This window comes from Citrus sinensis, chromosome 7, assembly GCF_022201045.2.
Source record: "Citrus sinensis cultivar Valencia sweet orange chromosome 7, DVS_A1.0, whole genome shotgun sequence".
NCBI lineage: Eukaryota > Viridiplantae > Streptophyta > Magnoliopsida > Sapindales > Rutaceae > Citrus > Citrus sinensis.
Window position 1 is genome coordinate 3,610,303 of NC_068562.1, and position 19,087 is coordinate 3,629,389.

At 28.9% G+C, this 19,087-nt stretch overlaps 2 protein-coding genes across 2 annotated transcripts; both read left to right on the plus strand.

The window, feature by feature from the left end:
• Positions 1–9,787: 9,787 nt before the first annotated feature.
• On the plus strand, positions 9,788–11,283 carry LOC102617232 (caffeoyl-CoA O-methyltransferase-like). The gene is made up of 5 exons (XM_006466523.3): positions 9,788–9,955; positions 10,106–10,185; positions 10,304–10,448; positions 10,552–10,683; positions 10,822–11,283. Exons 1-5 carry the CDS (start codon positions 9,857–9,859, stop codon positions 11,113–11,115), a joined length of 750 nt encoding a protein of 249 aa, XP_006466586.2. The 5' UTR covers positions 9,788–9,856; the 3' UTR covers positions 11,116–11,283.
• Positions 11,284–15,517: 4,234 nt separating this feature from the next.
• LOC102616921 (F-box protein At5g67140) lies at positions 15,518–18,461 on the plus strand. Its single transcript, XM_006466522.4, has 5 exons — positions 15,518–16,331; positions 16,428–16,574; positions 17,099–17,234; positions 17,761–17,859; positions 17,989–18,461. The coding sequence occupies exons 1-5, from the start codon at positions 16,243–16,245 to the stop codon at positions 18,199–18,201; spliced, it is 684 nt and encodes a 227-aa protein (XP_006466585.1). The 5' UTR covers positions 15,518–16,242; the 3' UTR covers positions 18,202–18,461.
• The last annotated feature ends 626 nt before the right edge of the window (positions 18,462–19,087 follow it).

The following is a 19,087-nucleotide window of genomic DNA, read 5'->3' on the forward strand; positions in this document are numbered from 1 at the left end:
ATATGAATATGATTTCGTTATTTCATGGACAGCCATTGTTCAGTTGATAAATTTTGTTACTTTTTACGTTTTTATTGGGTGAAACATAGTTTTGACTTCAAGAGTTGTGAGTGTGAATTTTTAACAAAATACAAATGTGGAGATAAAGCTTTATAAAATTTTATTGCACTATTGCTTATTGTGTAAATTAGGAATTTAGATTATTTAAAATATTAATACAAGCTTGAAAAGGCAAGCTTATGCGATTATCATCATTTGTTGGAGTCCATATTGCGACTCTAACTGGATAAGAATTGTGACCTTTTTTTTTTTTTTTCTATATATATTCTCTGAATCATTTATTCGTAAATATTGCATAGAATCCATACTAGATATCAAATTTATCACAACCATTAATGGACATACCATAACCGATACTAGCATTTTAACATTTCAAGTAAGAAAGTAAATGCAGATAAGGAGGTTAATTATTACAAAATGCACTCTTTTGGTAAATAACGTGCATAACAGATGTTTATAAGATATTTTGCCAAACCAGTCTTTCTTCATTCACCGTTGTTTAATAATTATACATGCATGTCTAAAAATTAAAAATTAAAAATTGAAACTATAAATTAATCAATTTCTGCGGTGAAATTTAATGACAATAGTTTTAACCATTTGAAGGCGTTTTAATTAAATTTGCAGATAAAGACTCTGGAGCGCTCCAACGCCAAGTTAAAATATTAGAAAACTAAGCGAGAGTACCAAATTTTTATAACCGCGCGAGTGCAGACTCCTGACAATAGTATATTTGTTCTATTTTGGAAAAAAAGAAAAAAAGAAAAAAAAAATCTTTGTTGATCTCATCATCAAAATAAAAAATCTCACCTCCATATACCTTAAATCCACCACCCCCATCCTTTTTATTACGTACTTATTAGGCATGTTTTAATTAATTAATTAATTAATTTATAATGGTTTGAGAGAGTTTTTCTAGATTTTAGTTGTCCAAACACCACATCATTTCCAAATGTTATTGATGGACATATTTAGGATCTGTTCGTTCTAGTTTTTTTTTTTTTTTAGTTATTAAAATGTTATGTAAATACTTCTAGCTTAAATATAACAATAAAATTGATTATTTTTCAAGATTTCGCGGTATATATCCTTTGACACCAAGTCACCTTGAGATTTCGTGCTGTGACTTCTATACAATTCGAAACATAACCTTGTTATTTGTATCTCATTACATGAACTACATCTACATGATGTACGCCGTTGTTTGAACAAACCGACATGTCACCTCCATCCAACTGCGTTACACCAATAACTTGCTTATGTAAACGATGGCTTCGAATAGTACACTAACTTATTGTAAAATTATTGTAAAAATATGTATTTGAATACAAACTGTACACTAACTTATTGTAAAATTATTTTATGTTAGTATTTTTTTTTTTTGCATAAAATATTAATGACTACTAATTACAATTGAATAATACTGAACTAAATGATTAAATTCAGGTGAAAAGTTTAAAATTTGAATAAGATAGAAGAAAAAATATTAAATTTCTTAACCCAAATCGTATGAAACTGAACCGTATTCGGTTCAAAAAATTTAGGATGTGTTAAGGTGGTTATAAGGAGCAAAGGTACAAGAATCTTCTCTGGCCAGGCCATATATAAATATATAATTACTTGTTAAATCATATATTTTTTTATTTTTTACTATTTTATCCGGAGACATATTTATTGATAAATGGAGAGTTTTGACACGTTAGAGGTCAAATAGTTAAAAAAAAAAAATTGAAAGTTAATATTTTTTTTGTTAATTTATTCGGATTAAGTGTTTAAATGAATTCGTGTTGATCTTTTTACAAATTCTCACTGTTGGTTACTAAATAAAAGCTCTTTGTAATTAATATATATTAAAAAAATAGTAATATTTGATCTTCTCAATTTATCTCATCCGTCTCCCCCCCCCCCCCCCCCCCCCGAACTTGTTAATTAATGCAATTTATCCCAGAATTGTTGTTATTGAAAAATAAAACATAATTTTAAAATAAATATTTTTTCTTCTCTCTCAAGCTTTCAATAGATTAAGTTAGATCAGCTTTTTATTTCTCTTATTAAAAATAATTGATCACAATTTAGATCAAATATCAACTCCTAACCAAATCCCATATTGAAATTAAGTAAAATCTTAAATTATGACATGAAACCAAATTCAACATCATCAATAACAGTAGAACTCATCACTTTTCCATAAAATTTAACAAAATCCAACAATGAAACTCGTTATATATTGGAGGAGGTGATGAATTGATGGTGAAGAAGATAGGCGGTGTTGGTAATGATAATGATAAACCTGTTGTTGTGGAAGTGGCGGGGCTGATTGTTACGCTAACGTGGTGGTTGGGGAGAGAAGGGAGAATAAAACAAAAGAAAAGAAAAATAATAATTTTATTTTTATTAATGATAATTTTAAAAAGTAATAAGATAATTTGAGGGGACAAATATCATTATAAAAAAAGGAAATAGAAGGATGGACAGAGCCCAAATTATTATTATTTTGTCCTTATATCTACTTAAATTTGAACTTTGACACCAAGCTAAATAAAACTACTTTAAAACTACTTGGCTGTAATATGTAATTACATCTTAATCGTGAATTTATAAAAATGAGCACAAAATCAAATTAACAGTAAATGCAAATTCTTTTATAATGTGATTATATGAGTGTTTTTATGGGTATTGAAATATGAGGGGAAAAGAATTAATTTACTTTAAAAAAAAAAGAACATGGGGGTTTCAATCATTTTTCCTATTGTTATTATATTAAAAATATTACTCCCTGGGCTATGAATTAGGCTTCGGATCAAAGATCCTTGCACCTTACTCTTACCAACCTCCATGTAAAATACCATCACACAAAATAAGATTCTAAATAACGCAACTTCACTTTATTATTGTTATTAATTGGTTGAGTATTTTCTCTCCGAGAAAATTTTAACTGATCCCAAAGAATTTTTCCCTATTCTTTCACTCTTTACTAAATTTCGAAACTTAAACAAGTTTAAATAGCAAGTGACGTGAATAATAAAATGTAGCCTCTCTCTCTCACTGTCTATATAACATACGAGAGAGTTGTACAATTACAAGAGTAAGGACTACCTTTAACAAGTAGAAATGAATTAGCTTTTAAAATTAGATTGGATTATATATACTACTATATTTTGTTTGGTATAATATCATATACAACTATGTAAAATTTAATTTAATGAAACAAGAATAACTATTTAAGTAGTTTTAATTATTTTTAAATTATGTTACTAATTGTTGAATTTAATAAATAATATACAATATTATCATAAGTGAAAAAATTTTTATGGTTAATATTATTTAATACTTTATATAAAATTTTGATATTTAATCCTAAAACAAACACTGGTTAAAATTTAAATTATTGAATCAAATTTGTTCTTGTTATCAAATTTGGCTTAAAATAAGATATGAGAATTAATCCTATTTAAATCCACACACAAAAAAAGAACCAAGGCCACGTTTTTGCTAAATGAGGCAGGAATAGGCTAATTTTCCATCCAAGGTCATCTTTGGCTGTCTAGGATTAACTAATTGGAAAATGATGTTCTCACAACACTTTGCACAAAACGGTGTGTTTTGTGCAAAGTATAAAAACCACTTTTTGCTGCAAAGTTTTAACACCAAACACACACAAGTGAGGGGAGCAACAAAACTCAGCGTCTCTCTCTCCCATCTCCTTTCTCCCTCACGAAACCTCACAAAACCTCACGAAACAGCTCATATTTTTCTCTCTCATCCCCACTAACAGTCTCGGCTCCGTTCTCCCTTGTCGCGTAAATTATGAAAATAAATGTGCTATAAATGAGGGAGATGCGTAAATTATAGCATAAGCTCAATGTTTCTGGGCTGTAATTTTTTTAAAATTCTTTTCAAATAATGGCAAATACAATTTATTCAACAGAGTAAAATAATTTGAGGGAGCAAACTACATTTTCTAGGTGCTTCATCAAATAATCAAATCACAACATAAAAGCTTGAAATAAACATGATTCCCAAAGGCATCGGGTTTTGCATAATTTGATTCCAATTTACAACACTCAAGCATAAGACCACCACCATCCATAGGTAATTCAGCACAATGTCCTAAACGAGTTAAAGATTTCAATTAGAGCAATGAATTGAAACGGGTGAGAGAGAGATCTTATGGTTGTTGTGCGGCTAGAGAGGATGGAACGGGGACTATTAGCGGCGTGGAGACAGGAGAGAGAGACTCGAGCTGTCTTGTGAGGGAGAAAGGAGGCCGGAGAGAGAGACCCGAGCTCTCTCGTAAGGAAGAAAGGAGGACGGAGAGAGAGATTGGATCAATCTCATGAGGAAAAATGGAGGAAAAATGGAGACTTGCTGCACGTGAGTTTTGTTGCTCCCCTCTCACGCGTGTGTGTTTGGTGTTAAAACTTTGTAGCAAAAAGTGGCTTTTATACTTTGCACAAAACGCACCGTTTTGTGCAAAGTTTTGTGCAAAGTGTTGTGAGAATATCGGCACCGTAACTAATTAGCCCAACTTTTAGTCAAAAAATTTTGGAACTACGAGGGCTCGTTCGTTATTATTTTTAAACTTATATTTTCATAATACAAAAATAAGAATGAGAATAATATTTTATTGTTGTTGTATTTTGAATATGAATACATAATATTTTGATTGTTGTTGTATTTTGAATTTGAATACACATTTGGTATCTTTTTTGTATCCTATATTTGAAAAAATAAAAATAGTGATACACATTTGGTATTCAACTAAAAGTGATAAATATAGTGAGTATATGTTCGGTAGTTCTATTTTCATAAACAATTTTTTTTTACTAAACATATAAGTTATACTTGTGACTAAAATAGTAATACAAGAAAAAATAATACAAGATTGATTTGTTTAATCTCTTTGAATAAAAATCATTTTTTAGATAAAAATATATTTACCACAGATAAGTTAGCTTGAAAATTTTAAAATAGGCAGTATATATTCAATAAATTAGCATTATTACAAATGTCATAATTTAAGTAAAGTTGTCCTATATTAGATTTTTTTTTTCAGATTTGTTCAAATACCTCATTACTTGTAATTGTCTAGATTAATGTTTGTGAGTCACTATTTTTAACATGATCATGCAATTATTCCTTTGGTTTGTAACACAATATGGCCATACATACTTTTAAACACAAATACACTACAGCACTCGCCCACATGCTCTTAAGAAAATAAAATCCAAATATTCGAATAATATGTAGGACTTAAGATACAAATCCAATTTTCCCACTTAGAAGAAATTTCAAGAGAATAAAAAAAATACAAAATCAATATCTTTATGTTGATCTAAAAGCAGTGGTTCAAATCTACACAAAAAAAATAAGTTCATAATAATTTTTTAAGGTTGAAGGAGAACACAAATGGTGGTAAGAAAAAAAATTTATACATGAAAAATAGGAAAAAAATAAGAAGAAAAAATTATTTGGAAGTACTGGAATGGATTGATTTTCTATATCACGACATGAGAGAAATGTTAGATGAAAGTCCTTTCATACAGCGCAAGTTAGCTACATGTATGAAAGTGACATGCAAGAACACATATATATATATTTTTTAATTACACGAGACTACGACTCAAACTATAATTTATATTATATGAGATTATAACTGATATTTATAAATTAAATTATTACCGAGATTAACTTATATCAATGCTTACAGAGCTCTACCCATATTTTTAACCCTCATTAATATTCGAAAAATATCTACTGCACTCACACTTAATAAAAGAAAAAATTATTTTCACTCAATTATACATTATAATTAAAGAATGAATTACTTCCATATTATATTTGTGGGGTTCGAATTAGAAGGCAGCAGCCCTAACCTTTCAGTCAAAGGCCAAGTCAAGTAAGACCACGTGTACGTTGATAAATAGTCTCGTGCTTTGAATTTTGGTTTATTTTGCAAACTGCAAAGTCCGGTCATGCCCTTTCATCCTAAGGTATACTTTTCAATTTCGAGGAAGGTGTATTGGATTTTCCATTCATAACGACGACTAACGAGGCAATTGCCATTTTCTAAACGAGAAAATAATTTTATTAAAGACATAAGTCTTGAATCCATACACACCTAAGTTGTAACCCAGATTGTTTGCGTGAAACGGTGAAAATGCATGCGGGGACTAAGAAGGGTCATACAGCCTGCTTTTATGACTTTTTCACCGGTTGTCCATTAAATTAATTTATTTTTGCTGAAAAAAATACTAAAAAAAGATTAAAATAAAGAAACTTATAAATAGTTAACATAAAAAGATATTAAATAATAAAAAATTTAATAAATTTTTATGTTAAATATAATAAAGTGATTTGTGAATTTTTTTTTTAAATAATCATAATCCTACACTTTTTGAACCCCCTTTTATTTTATGAAATATCAACTTCTGCAAAATAACGAAAACATAATAAGATATTATTATGACACCAAACTTTTTCATCATCCTTTAAACTGCAATAAATATTAAAAGTTATACAGATTAATCAAAAAATTAATTAATCTACAATAAATATTTTAATTATATGTTCATGTTGTTCCAAGAAAACATAAATAATAATATTAATTAAAAAATAGTACTAATTTTTTACTTAGTACTTTAATACGGTATAGTTTAAAGTTATTTTGTTACCGTTATATCAGATCTTTTGATTTAAATATTGGTATTCATATATTTTATATCAAAAATTAATTAAGTATTACAAGCAAAATAAGAATAAAGAAATTCGACTAATTAAATTAACTTAAGATTAGTCAAACTTGCTTTGCTGTCGGAGAAAGTTCAAATCCTATCCTGATTTGTTCTTCTTTTTTTTTTTTTTTTGGGATAAAAAAATCCTATCCTGATTTGTATGCAAATAAAGACAATACTTAGTGGTAGAAAGTTCTCGTGACTGATTATTTAATTACGTAGGACGTAGGACACGTGTGCGATCAAGCGGCGAAATTATTAAAAAGTCAAAAAAGGCCAAAAGAAAAAAGCATCATTTTAGTTTGGCATTTGATCATTTGAAAGTGGGACCTGTCTATGGTACAGATTCTGTAACAAACATCTCCCGTCATCCCACCATCCGATTGTCTATTGTTTAGTTTCTCACTCCACATCCAACGGCTGATGCTGCAGTCTGTAGCTTACAGATTCTGTAAGCTAGTCAAGTCCTTGAAAGTGAGGACAAACAAAAAGAAAGGACTGCTACAGGAGAAACCGTGGAAATAAATGCAGAAATAGAGAGAAAAAAAGTAAAGCCGCCTAAAAAAATTCCAAATGCTTATCATTCTCAAGTTTTAAAAAGGTTCGACTATTTGTATTTTAAAAATTATTTTAAATATTTATATTTATATAAATATTTTATTACAAAAGTATCTTCTTATATAAGTTTTTATTGAGAATATTTTATTATGAGCACATATAATATTATTCCTCTTAACGCTCGTTAAAGATACTCAAATTAATGTTAATTTTCTTACTATTTTAAACCTTAAATTTTTTCTTCCGTTTGTCTTAAAACAAATATTTACAAAAGCTACTTATCATTCTTTGTTTATTGGCGAAATTTATTATATAACTAAATAATTAAATTTTAATAAAAAATTTGTTTAGAGAATTTTTTTAGTGTGTATAGCATTTTCATGAGTGTATAGACTAAATAAAGATGATTGGTTTAGAAAAATTAAGTGAGGACATTTTTGACATTTTAAATAGTGTACAAAATATAATTTAATTTTTTAAAATTAATAGATGAATACATATAATAATAAAATATTTAAAATAATTTTTAGAGTACATATAACCCTATCCATTTTAAAATTAAATCAAATAAACTATTCACCCTTTTATCTAAAGATGCCTTTTTGAACTATTTCAAAGTAATTTAATCTAATTTTAAAATTAATTTATAAGGGAATAAGAATATTAAAAAGTTGCTGGAAAAGGATGGGTTACAGTGAGAGCCCGCAGTCAGCTGTTAAGTCTCCAAAGGAGGCCGGCAGAATTTGACTAATTTTTAGGATAATTCTTTTTATTAAATTTAAGGATATGTTCAACGTATTGAATCACTAAATTAACCTAACTTTTAGTTTTAATATTTTAAAATTATTAGTCTTCTTTTTTTCATAAGTTTAGGTTGCACTAATTCTCAAATTTTAATATAAACTAAATTTGATTGTATCAATAATGAATTTATTTTTAATAATAATTTTTATTTTATTTTATTTAAGATTGAAGGCTCTATTTGGGACTAAGGGTCTATATGATATTATTTTTGGGGGCTTAAAAGTAATTTTAAAAATTTAAAAGTTAATTTTGGTGTTTGGTTAAAAAAAATTCATTTTTGTCAAAATCAGCCCTTCCACATCTGATTTTAAAAAGAAATGAATGAGTAACTTTAAATTATGATTTTGAGAATCAATTTTATCATTTAATATAATTCAATAAATATCCTTGCAATTATTATCTAAACACAAAATTATTCTTATTTAAATTGGAAACAAAATCAATATTTAAAAAAAAAACTAATTGTAATTCATCTATTCCTTTCATTTATCCTATTTCTTCTCTATATTCCACATTACATCAAAAGTTCTCTATGGCAATATAGTCTAAATTTTATTTTTAGTTAAAATTATTATAATACACAATTAAAATCAATATAGTATAAATTCTATTTTAGTTAAAATTATTATGCTACACAATTAAAAATATAATATATACATATTTTTATATGTGTAAGTAAATTTCATCATTCATTATATACATCTTAGTCATTTGTTTTCTCACAACAGTTTAACAGCAAAATTTATCAAATAAAAATAACTGTTTTTAAAACTCACAATACTTTTGAAAACAAAATTTACCAAACATTTAACTGATTATTTTCATAATTGATTATTTCTACAACACAGCTAACAACAATTATTTTAAAAGTTATAGTATTCCCAAACTGACCCTAAGATTGAAATTTTATAAACTGCTTGTTTTATGATTTTCTTCATTTTGTCCATAACTTTTAAAAGCAAATAAAAAGTTATTTTTTATAAACAACTTATTAAATAAGTTACAACACCTTTTTAAAATTCCTATTACAACCTTATTATTTAAGAAATCGACAATTATATTTTATTTTTTTCATAGGCCTTGATATATAAACCATCATATATCATGTTATTGCAGCAACTATTATACATTTTCTCAAGTATAAAAATTGATCTAGTAAGTTTATATGTATATTGTATTTTATGTTTATTATCATAAGAGTCAATAAGATTTGCATATAAATGTAATAAATATTGTTTTTTATTTTATTTGGATGTATGTATTAGTATGATTTTTGTCATATTTTATGTAATATGACAAAAGGTATGTCATTTAATTGAATTTTTTCACTTTATGTAATTTTACATATTTTTTTTAAAAATGTATGTCTAAATAATTTTATTAAACGTTTTTAAAAAGCAAAAGTCACTTTAAATTTATATTTATTTGATCATTATATAATAAAACAATACTTTCTTAATAAAATTTACTAAATGTACTTTATTTTTCAAACTTATCGCAACAAATACAATTTACTAAATATCTTTACTTTTTTTAATCATCCGCACATGCTTAAGATTGTATTTTTTTTTTCTTTGGTCTGAAAAAGTAGTTCAATCCTACTCATGGTCAAAGCCTCCAACATGGCATATTATTAGTAGAGTAAACAATATAAAAGGAGGAGTAAGGAAGAATTAGCACCATATGGTATTCTGTAAGTAATGGCTGCGAATCGGGAAGGTCAGGAGGAAAACAAGGATCGTTACTACAAAACTCTACATGGGAACAAGACCCTTTTACAGAGTGAAAAACTTTATGAGGTGTATATATATACATACAAATTAAAACTACACACTCTTTTTAATTTTCTGTTTCTTTAATTTAACTAAAATGTAGAATGGAATGTCTCAATTATGCCGGCTATTATAATTTCTCTATCTTGATTTCTTCTTATTAATTATATCTTGCAGTATATACTTGAAACCAGTGTATATCCAAGAGAACCACAATGCTTGAAGGAGATCCGCGAGTTGACGGACAAGCATCCATGGTGAGACTATCGTTACATATATAATTTATCATATATCACCGATCGATCTCTTGTCAGCTATCAGTTTATGATGCAGTGATCAGTTTCATAAATTTCCCCACAAATAAAATATTTGCAGGAGCGCCATGATGACTGCACCTGATGAAGCACAATTTTTGAGCATGCTACTCAAGCTTATCAATGCCAAGAATACCATGGAAATTGGCGTTTTCACTGGTTACTCTCTCCTAGCCACTGCCCTCGCCATTCCCGACGATGGCAAGGTACCATTCTTTTTTATTTATTTATTTATTTTTCATAAACATAAAAAAAAAAAAAATTATAGAGAGAGATGAACAGAGTCGCCTTGAATATTAATTGTTATAGATACTGGCCCTGGACATCACCAAGGAACACTACGAGAAGGGTCTCCCTATAATTCAAAAAGCTGGTGTTGCCCACAAGATTGATTTCAGAGAAGGCCCTGCTCTTCCTCTTCTTGATCAATTGATCCAAGACGTAAGCACGAAAGTCTCCAAATTTATTTATTTTTATTTTTTTAATATTAATCAGATTACAGCGATCTTTAATTGCTTGATGTATGATCAGCAACGACTTATTAATTATGCGAAATTTGAAAATGTATTAAAATTTCAGGAAAAATATCATGGGACATTCGACTTCGTCTTTGTTGATGCTGACAAGAATAACTACATTAATTACCACAAGAGGCTTATTGAGCTTGTGAAGGTTGGGGGAGTGATTGGCTACGACAACACCTTGTGGGGTGGATCTGTGGTGGCACAACCTGATGCCGACCTGGATGAGCTAATCTTAGGCTGGAGGGATTCTGTGCAGGAACTCAACAAGGCCCTGGCCGTTGATCCAAGGATTGAGATTTGCCAGCTCTCCATTGCTGATGGGGTTACATTATGTCGTCGCATTGGCTGATCCTCTCAATTTTCACTCACGAGACTGGTTGTGTCGTAACTTTTAAACTATACTATGTGTGGTTATGACAGTAAAATCCACAAATAAATTAGACCGATGAGTGTTTGGAGAAATGTATTATTGTTTTTCTTAAGTTAATAAATTTTTAAAAATAAATATTTTATTTTATTGTCACGGCCACTTAATAAAATAATTAACATTTTAATGTAAATTTTTCGTCAGGGGTAATAGACTCACCCATCCTACATAGTATAAACGTCGCAGCCACTTAACACAATGCAATTATGCAAAACGAAGCCTAATTAATTATTCGTGCTTTATACCCTTGAGAGGCGTCAAGAATTTGATTATTTTGAGGGTCGGATAGATATTTATTACCCATTTTACCCCTTCTTTTCTTGAAAAACGATTTATCAATTGACACAAAACAAGTCGCAGCCAACTGGATATTATTTTGAAGTTTCAACTTTCAACATCCAAATTATGTATTCTCCGGTCCATCCACGCAGTGCATTATAGGGTTGGACCATGGACACACTTTTACTAATCTCATAAACTTTTTCTTATATGATAATTATATTTAAAGATAAATATAAATATGATTAATTCTATTTATGTTTTCTCTCTTTTCAATTTTAATTTATTTGTATTATATAAATTTTTTACTATTATTAAAATAATCTGAATTTAAGAAGTAATTCTATAAGTTAAAATATTTTTTTTTGTAATAAACGTGACATCTAAATTAAGATACAATACAGTGGGAAAACAAATTAAATAAAATTTTATGCCACTACAAATAACTTTTTAAGGATTCCGAAGTTTATAGGTGCAATAAAATTATATCACACCCATAAAATATTTATTATTTTTTAAATATACCGTTCTTCTTACTTTTTTAATTATTTTTTTAGAAATTAAATAATAAAGAAAATTTAAAGAGAGGAATTTAAATATTAAGATTGAGAGAGTGAGAAGATTATTAGAAATTCAAAGATTTATAAATAAAAGAAGTATTTATTTAAAATAAAAGATATTTTTGACATTAGATAGAATAGAGAGGGTGTCAATAGTCCCACTCCATGTTATGGGATAGAAAAAAAAAAATTAAATCCATGAAAGTTCAGATTTTAATATCCGACAAATAAATATAGTCATAATTTATTCAATTGGCCGCGCTGGGGATTACTTTTTAGACATTATGTAAATGGTAGACACGATTTTTCAAGAAGTCAGGAGAGTTGTTATATATTCAAACTATCACCGAGTATTTTTAATTCATAAATTTCAAAAGAAAACTACTTGCCGATAGTGGTCTAAATAGCACTGCTTTTCTTTTTAATTTCCAAGACGACTTGTCGCCAAACTTCCGTCTAGCGGGGGCATCATTGACCATTTTCATTTTCCGTATTCGGCACTTCATCAATGTAACATATAATAAATTAGAGAAAATTTTGCGTGGGGTAGCCTGTTAGTTCTTTGTTAGGGGCAGAGTAATTGATGTAGGAAGTGGAGGGGTAGAATAAATTAGAAATTATAATATCTGAGTCATTTTAATATTTGGTATTTTATTAGAATTTATTTTATTTTATTAAGTTTATTTAAGTCATAATTGTAATTTTATTTTAATTATGATTTCAGATAATTTCTCTTATTTGAGAATAATTAGGATTAAATTAGTTGTTAATATAAATAGGGTTGTCATCTTAATTTATTGTAATACTTTTAAGTTTTTCATCAATAATATTTTAGATATTTTCTTTGAATTTACTTTTATCGTTAACCTAACATTTTCTCTCTTTCAGATTTTTTTTTTTTTTTTGAGTTTCAAGAACATACGTTTGAACGACTTCTAATATAATATCTGCATTGTATTAGCGATGGGTCTCACATACTGAGGTTGTTGAACTATTTATTAATATAGATAGAATAACGGATCTTAAAATGAGATTATTAGTATGACCTATTTTGTGAACTACAAAATTTAATATTTAAGAAGTTTATTGGTCTTGTAGTGTTTTACTACATGACAAAACATCATAATGTTTTCTTAAGATAGTCCCACACAAGTTTCTTTCAATAAAATATCATTAATAAAATTAGTACTATCAACCCTTATTTTTATATCATTAGACCGCTTTTAAATACACAATATCAGATTAATATTTTTAAAATGATGTCATTTTTTAAAATTAAAAAATTGTATTTTTACCATGTTTTTAAAATGAGTTGGTGGGCTCGTTAAAATAAATAACATAAATTATGCGTGGACAGAAAAACAAAATTTGATTTAATTTTGTGACGAAACAAGTGGGCCCATTTGGTAACTTTTATGAGACTGGTTTCTGGTTACTTGATATCTTAACGAAAAAGAAAAGAAGTGAGATTCATTATTTATGCGACAACAATGCCATTTTGACCGGGAAAAAAAATGAAGGGTTATAAAATTTACAAAAGGCATTAAAAGACTAAAATAATTAAAATGTCAGAGTAATTATAAACACTTGCTTTTTATTAAAACAACACCTAACAAATCCTAATTATTCGTCCATCGTAAAATGACTATGAAAAATTCTATTTATATACATAAAAATTTTTAGGTGTAGATGTTTAAATATAAATTTAATACATGTTTATTTTCATGCCATATAATGTTGTAATTAATTTAACAAAAATACGTTAATGTAAATCCACATAAAATTTACGTTCGTTACCAGAACAAGAAACGAAAGTCCGCAAGAGAGCTTTTTAAATTTTTTTGTGATTCATTAATAATTTTATTTGTATTTAAAGATTCAGTTGAAATTAAAATAAAGCGGGGGCTGAATAGAACTACCCTAATTGACAAATTAAGAGGTGGGGTGGGCTTAAGTCCAATAAATCAGGCCTTATTACTCCGCACATGACTATTGAATTGTATCACGTGCTGTGCTTGGATTAGTCATGAATGAACTGCAATATTTTATTTTCATACTTGATAGACATTCTAACGCAATTGAAAGGTCCGTCCCTTATATTAATAAAGGAAAATTATTATTCCATCAATTATGTTTTGTCTTATGATCATTCAATCACTATAAAATTCTAATATCATCTCTGCACCATATTTTTTTTTAAATTTGTATCAATTAGTTATTTTTATACTAACATCGTTAAATAATTTAAATAAAATAATAATTTTACTCTTAAGTAAATTAAATGATCATTTTATATTTATAAAAGTTTTGAAAAATAAAAAATTATAATTATAAAATAGTCCTAAATTTAATAAAAAAATAAATCTCAAATAGAGCTGCTCAGCTAATTTTTATTAAATTTAGATTTCACAAAATTTTAATAATTATTTTTTATTAAAAAATTATAATTTTGTAAAATTTTATTAAAATAACCGAATTTATTTATTAAAAAATAAACCCCAAAATCTTAATAATTAGGGGATTTTTATTAAATCCCAAAATTTTGTAGTTATTTTTATAATAATAATAATAATTTTTTTATTAAAATAATTTTTATTAAAAATAAAAATTATAATTTTGGGATTTATTTTTAATTAAATTAGGAGTATTTTTTAATTATAATTTTTTTCAAAGCTTTTATAAAATAAAATGGTCTTTTAATTTATTTAGAGGTAAAATTGATATTTTGTTTAAATTATTTAACGGTGTTAGTGTAAAAGTAATTAATTGATATAAATTTAAAAAGAAAGGTGGTGCATATAACATGTTAGAATTTTGTGGTGGTTAGATGAACATAAGGCAAAATAGAGGTAGTGTAGTGATTATTTCCCATTAACAAATAAACAAAAAAAAAAGGGGGAAAGAGAAGAAAAGAAGGCAACTTAAATTAATAAATGACTACTTTATGAGTTAATTATTCTTGGGTGGTATATATGTTGACAAATTAAAAAAAAAGTGATATATTCTTAAAAAATATTCGAACGGGTGACATTCCATTAAAAGTAAATTAGTTACAAAATGATGTATCTACCCTTACTCACTTATTTTTAATTTTTTAAATAAAAATATATAAAAAATTAAATCTAAGTCTAATTAATAGGGCATTTTTTTGGTTGAATCAAACAATTGTTTTATTTTTTTAAATTTCTTACTGAATCAAACTAATTTGTGAACATAAAGAAGCAAATCTCTTGTGAATTGTAAAACATTATATAAATCAAATATTTTTATCTCTTTGACTTTATGAAAAAAATTCAGTTTTTTTTAAATTTAACTCTCAGTTGGTTAAAGATAATGACAAAAATTAATAGTGTTTTCTGCTCAAATATTTTAAAATATATATTACTTTTTTAAAATTCGTCGAAACATATGTCACCTAAACTCTACTTTTTTTTTTTGAAAAGAAAGTACACCTTTCATTGCCTCAAAGAGAGAACAAATACACAATTTCAACTGGAAATTCATCCAGTCATATACATGGTTCTGACTTCCGAAGAGCTAGCTTAGCTAAATCATGAGCTAAAGTATTACAAGTCCTCCCTACATGCTGAGCTTTGAAATTCTGGAAGCTCTTCTTGGCTTCTAGAATGTCGAAGATCACCCAACAAAGCTCTGTTAAGGTGCTTTGCTTGCTGTTTATAAGCTCTATCACCCTCTTCGAGTCGGATTCTAAGATGATTGATGATGCCCCCGCCTTAATAGCTGCTTGAATTCCCCACAAAGCAGCCTTTGCTTCATACATCTCCACATCTCCAAAACTTTTGATAGTGTTTACTGCTGCAGCCACCACTTCACCTCTGTAGTTCCTGATCACAGCCCCCAAACCAGCAAGATTATTTAAGCCGGTCTGAACCGAACTGGATCGTGCGTAATGTATAAATTTAAGCCGGATTGACCAGCTCCAAATTAATTTCAAAAGTAGTCGTCATTTACGGGGGAAAAATCAGAGACCACATACTCACGCAAAGCACTGGAACAGTCGAGACGCTATTCCCAATTTTGTAATAATTAAGACATTCTTAGAAATCATGACACAACAATGAGCACATCCTTTTATATCTTATGTAACTTGTACCGCCAACTGGGATAAAGTAATATAACTTCAACGGGCCTTTCAAGACTCTGGGTGCCCACGACGCAAAGCTGAAACAAGTTTTTCTCTGCAAAAATCATGGAGGGAGAGGCAGAAATTGATAGATTGCCGATAGACCTGTTGGCTCATATCTTCGGTTTGATCACTTCTTTCACTCATTTAGCCCAGTAAGTTCCCTTTTACGTGCGCTTTACAAGAAATGATGAATATTTTTCATGAAGTTTTCTTTTTGTTTTTGTTATCCCTTTTGTTTGTTTGTTAAGGGTGAGTAGTGTTTGTAAGAAATGGAAACTGGGGGTGAAGCAGTCTTTGGCACGAAGAAAGAATTTGAGCTTCGCTGGTTGGAAAATGGATGATGATTCTACTGCCCGTCTTGTTGGCTATGCCTACAGCCTCAAAGAACTTGAAATGTACTCTTTTCTTTCTCTCTTAATTTTGTGTTACTGTTTTTTTCCCTCCTGTTCTGGGCGAAAAGATTGACGGATGATGAAATTAATGTTCTGAATTAAGGATATCGGAGAAATTTCAAATGGAAATTGTATGACTTGAAACAATTTGATGGAAATCCTTTTTTATAATCTTCAAAAATACATTTTAAATATGCTTAAAATGGGGACAAAAGCCATTTTGATTAATTTAGTAAGCTTGATTCTAGATTTTGGCGGTTGCATACACCAATAGTTTTTAGGCCTGGGTGGGATCAATTTGTTTTTGTATTAATGAAAGTTCTGGGCAGTCTGTCTGCTCGGCCAGGTGTGGCTTTTCGGCGGTAGCTAAGCTATGAATTTTGGACGTGATGCATTTGATTAGATATTTCAGCTATGTTTTTTGGAAATGCCACAAATGTTTTTTTCGTGCGGTGTACCTGTACCAAAAGCTGCTTTCTATTAGTTCTTCACATTTCAGCTTCTGACTTGTCTCATTGTATTTTCAGTTCGAGGAGCCGTTGGGGTTGTCAAATAACTGACAATGGACTGTACAGAATGTCTTTTGCTAAGTGTATCAGCAACCTCACATCCATATCCCTATGGGGTTTGACCGGGATCACGGACAAAGGTGTTGTTCAGCTGGTATGTGATTGTTATCTTTCAGAAAACAAATATTGTCAGAAAGATTGGTTTTGTTGGTTGTCTAAATTCTGTCCTGAAGTGATCTGTTCTGATGCATAACCGGAGATAGCAAAAGATACGAATAACTTGAAGAAATGCAAACATGAATTTTAACAGTTAGATATTGGCCATTCTAGAGCTTGATAACCTCAGATAGATTTCAAATGAACCTAATGACTTTAACAATTGGTGATTCGTTTATTGATCGTTTGTCCTGTCGTATGGTATTATGCATTTTATGGTTTCCATGGACTAAATCCACGGTAATTTTGAGGTGTTTCTCAAGCTTGAAACTGATGATGCCTTCAATGATTTGGTGTCAGATTGTATTGAATTTGGATTCAAATCATTTCCATGCCAAGTTAGTTGAATAAAGAGATGTCTTTGTTGCTTTCATTAATTAAACTAATCTCGTTCAATACTTGCGAGTAATTTTCGTGGAAGCCTTGCTTAGATCATTTTCAGATTTACCCCTTTTCTTCCACAGATATCAAGAGCTAGTTCTTTGCAACACCTGAATATTGGCGGCACATTTATCACTGATGAATCTTTGTATGCAATTGCAAATAGCTGTCCACAACTAAAGGTGAGTCCTTTAAAATTGGACTTGGAATTTAAAAAATTAACATAGTTAAGTGTCCCCATTATCAGCTATTGTTTATAAAGACCGGTGCACAATGGATATTGAACATATCTCTTTATTCGTCCTTTCCAGAGTATCGTCCTGTGGAGCTGCCGTCAGGTTACAGGGAATGGGCTTCTTTTCCTAGTAAATAAATGTGGCAGACTTGAGTCTATCAATGTATGGGGAACCAGACTTCCTTTAGACTGCTTCATTGGCTTGCTTACAATTAGTCCTGCTCTTCAGATAAAGCCTGAAGGACTGCTCTTAAATGCTGGAGTTGCGTCTATGTTGCCTGTTGCATAAGGTGCCAATTCATGGTTGCCTTTCTTTTGCTCTTTGTAGAGGTTATTTGTTTCCCTTTGTATTTTCATATTCATAATAAAATTTGTAATCTTGATGAAAGAAACCTATTGTTTCAACTCTGGCTTGTACAGTGGCAAAGCAATTGTATTCTTTTGTGCAAATGTATCAAGATAGAAGAATAAATTTGTATGTGGATATTACAACCCCAAGCTAGGAAATTTAATAGCAATGACACATGCTCAGCTTCTGCTTGGTATTGAGGCTAAAGTGTTAAAAAATACTTGTTTTTATGATTTGGAAGTTAATTTGACTGCACACATACATGATTAGAAACTTGTAATATTTTTATTATTTTTTATCATCATTATTAGTTAAAATTCATATTTACTACACACTATAAACTTTTATTTCATAATTACAAATACTAAAATTAGCCTTAATCGTGTAATTGATTCTTTTATTTGCAGACGTTTGCTTTGTTAATAAAAAAAAACTCTTCCAGATAATCGCTTTGTTTGTTGAATTGTTCTGTTTTCAGCAGGTTGGTGAGCTCTATGTTGAGTTTTGTATGACTGAACCATAATTTAAGAATGACTTGTTTGAAAGTTTAGTGCCAGCTGTCTCAGAGATTCTGCAGAACTGCTGCCTATATTACCTACATCTGTATGCGATGAATAACATCTTGACTTCGGCGGTGGTATGCTTACCCATTTGAAGAAACGATCACTACAGTATGGAAATACTCAACAAAGTAGAATGAGGTTTATTATCATAGCTTGATCAAGCATTCCCTTTCCATTCGCAAAGTAGTTTCAATTGATATCGTTTTTGTCATTTTACCTTCCCTTGAGTGCATATGCGTAATACAAAGCTTTGATTTTAAGAT

Coding starts and splice junctions, on each gene's coding strand:
- LOC102616921 (XM_006466522.4), top strand. CDS start 16,243: ATGGAGGGAGAGGCAGAAATTGATAGATTGCCGATAGACCTGTTGGCT. Junction 16,332..16,427: donor TCTTTCACTCATTTAGCCCA/GTAAGTTCCCTT, acceptor TTGTTTGTTAAG/GGTGAGTAGTGTTTGTAAGA. Junction 16,575..17,098: donor AGCCTCAAAGAACTTGAAAT/GTACTCTTTTCT, acceptor TTGTATTTTCAG/TTCGAGGAGCCGTTGGGGTT.
- LOC102617232 (XM_006466523.3), top strand. CDS start 9,857: ATGGCTGCGAATCGGGAAGGTCAGGAGGAAAACAAGGATCGTTACTAC. Junction 9,956..10,105: donor AGAGTGAAAAACTTTATGAG/GTGTATATATAT, acceptor TATATCTTGCAG/TATATACTTGAAACCAGTGT. Junction 10,186..10,303: donor TTGACGGACAAGCATCCATG/GTGAGACTATCG, acceptor AAATATTTGCAG/GAGCGCCATGATGACTGCAC.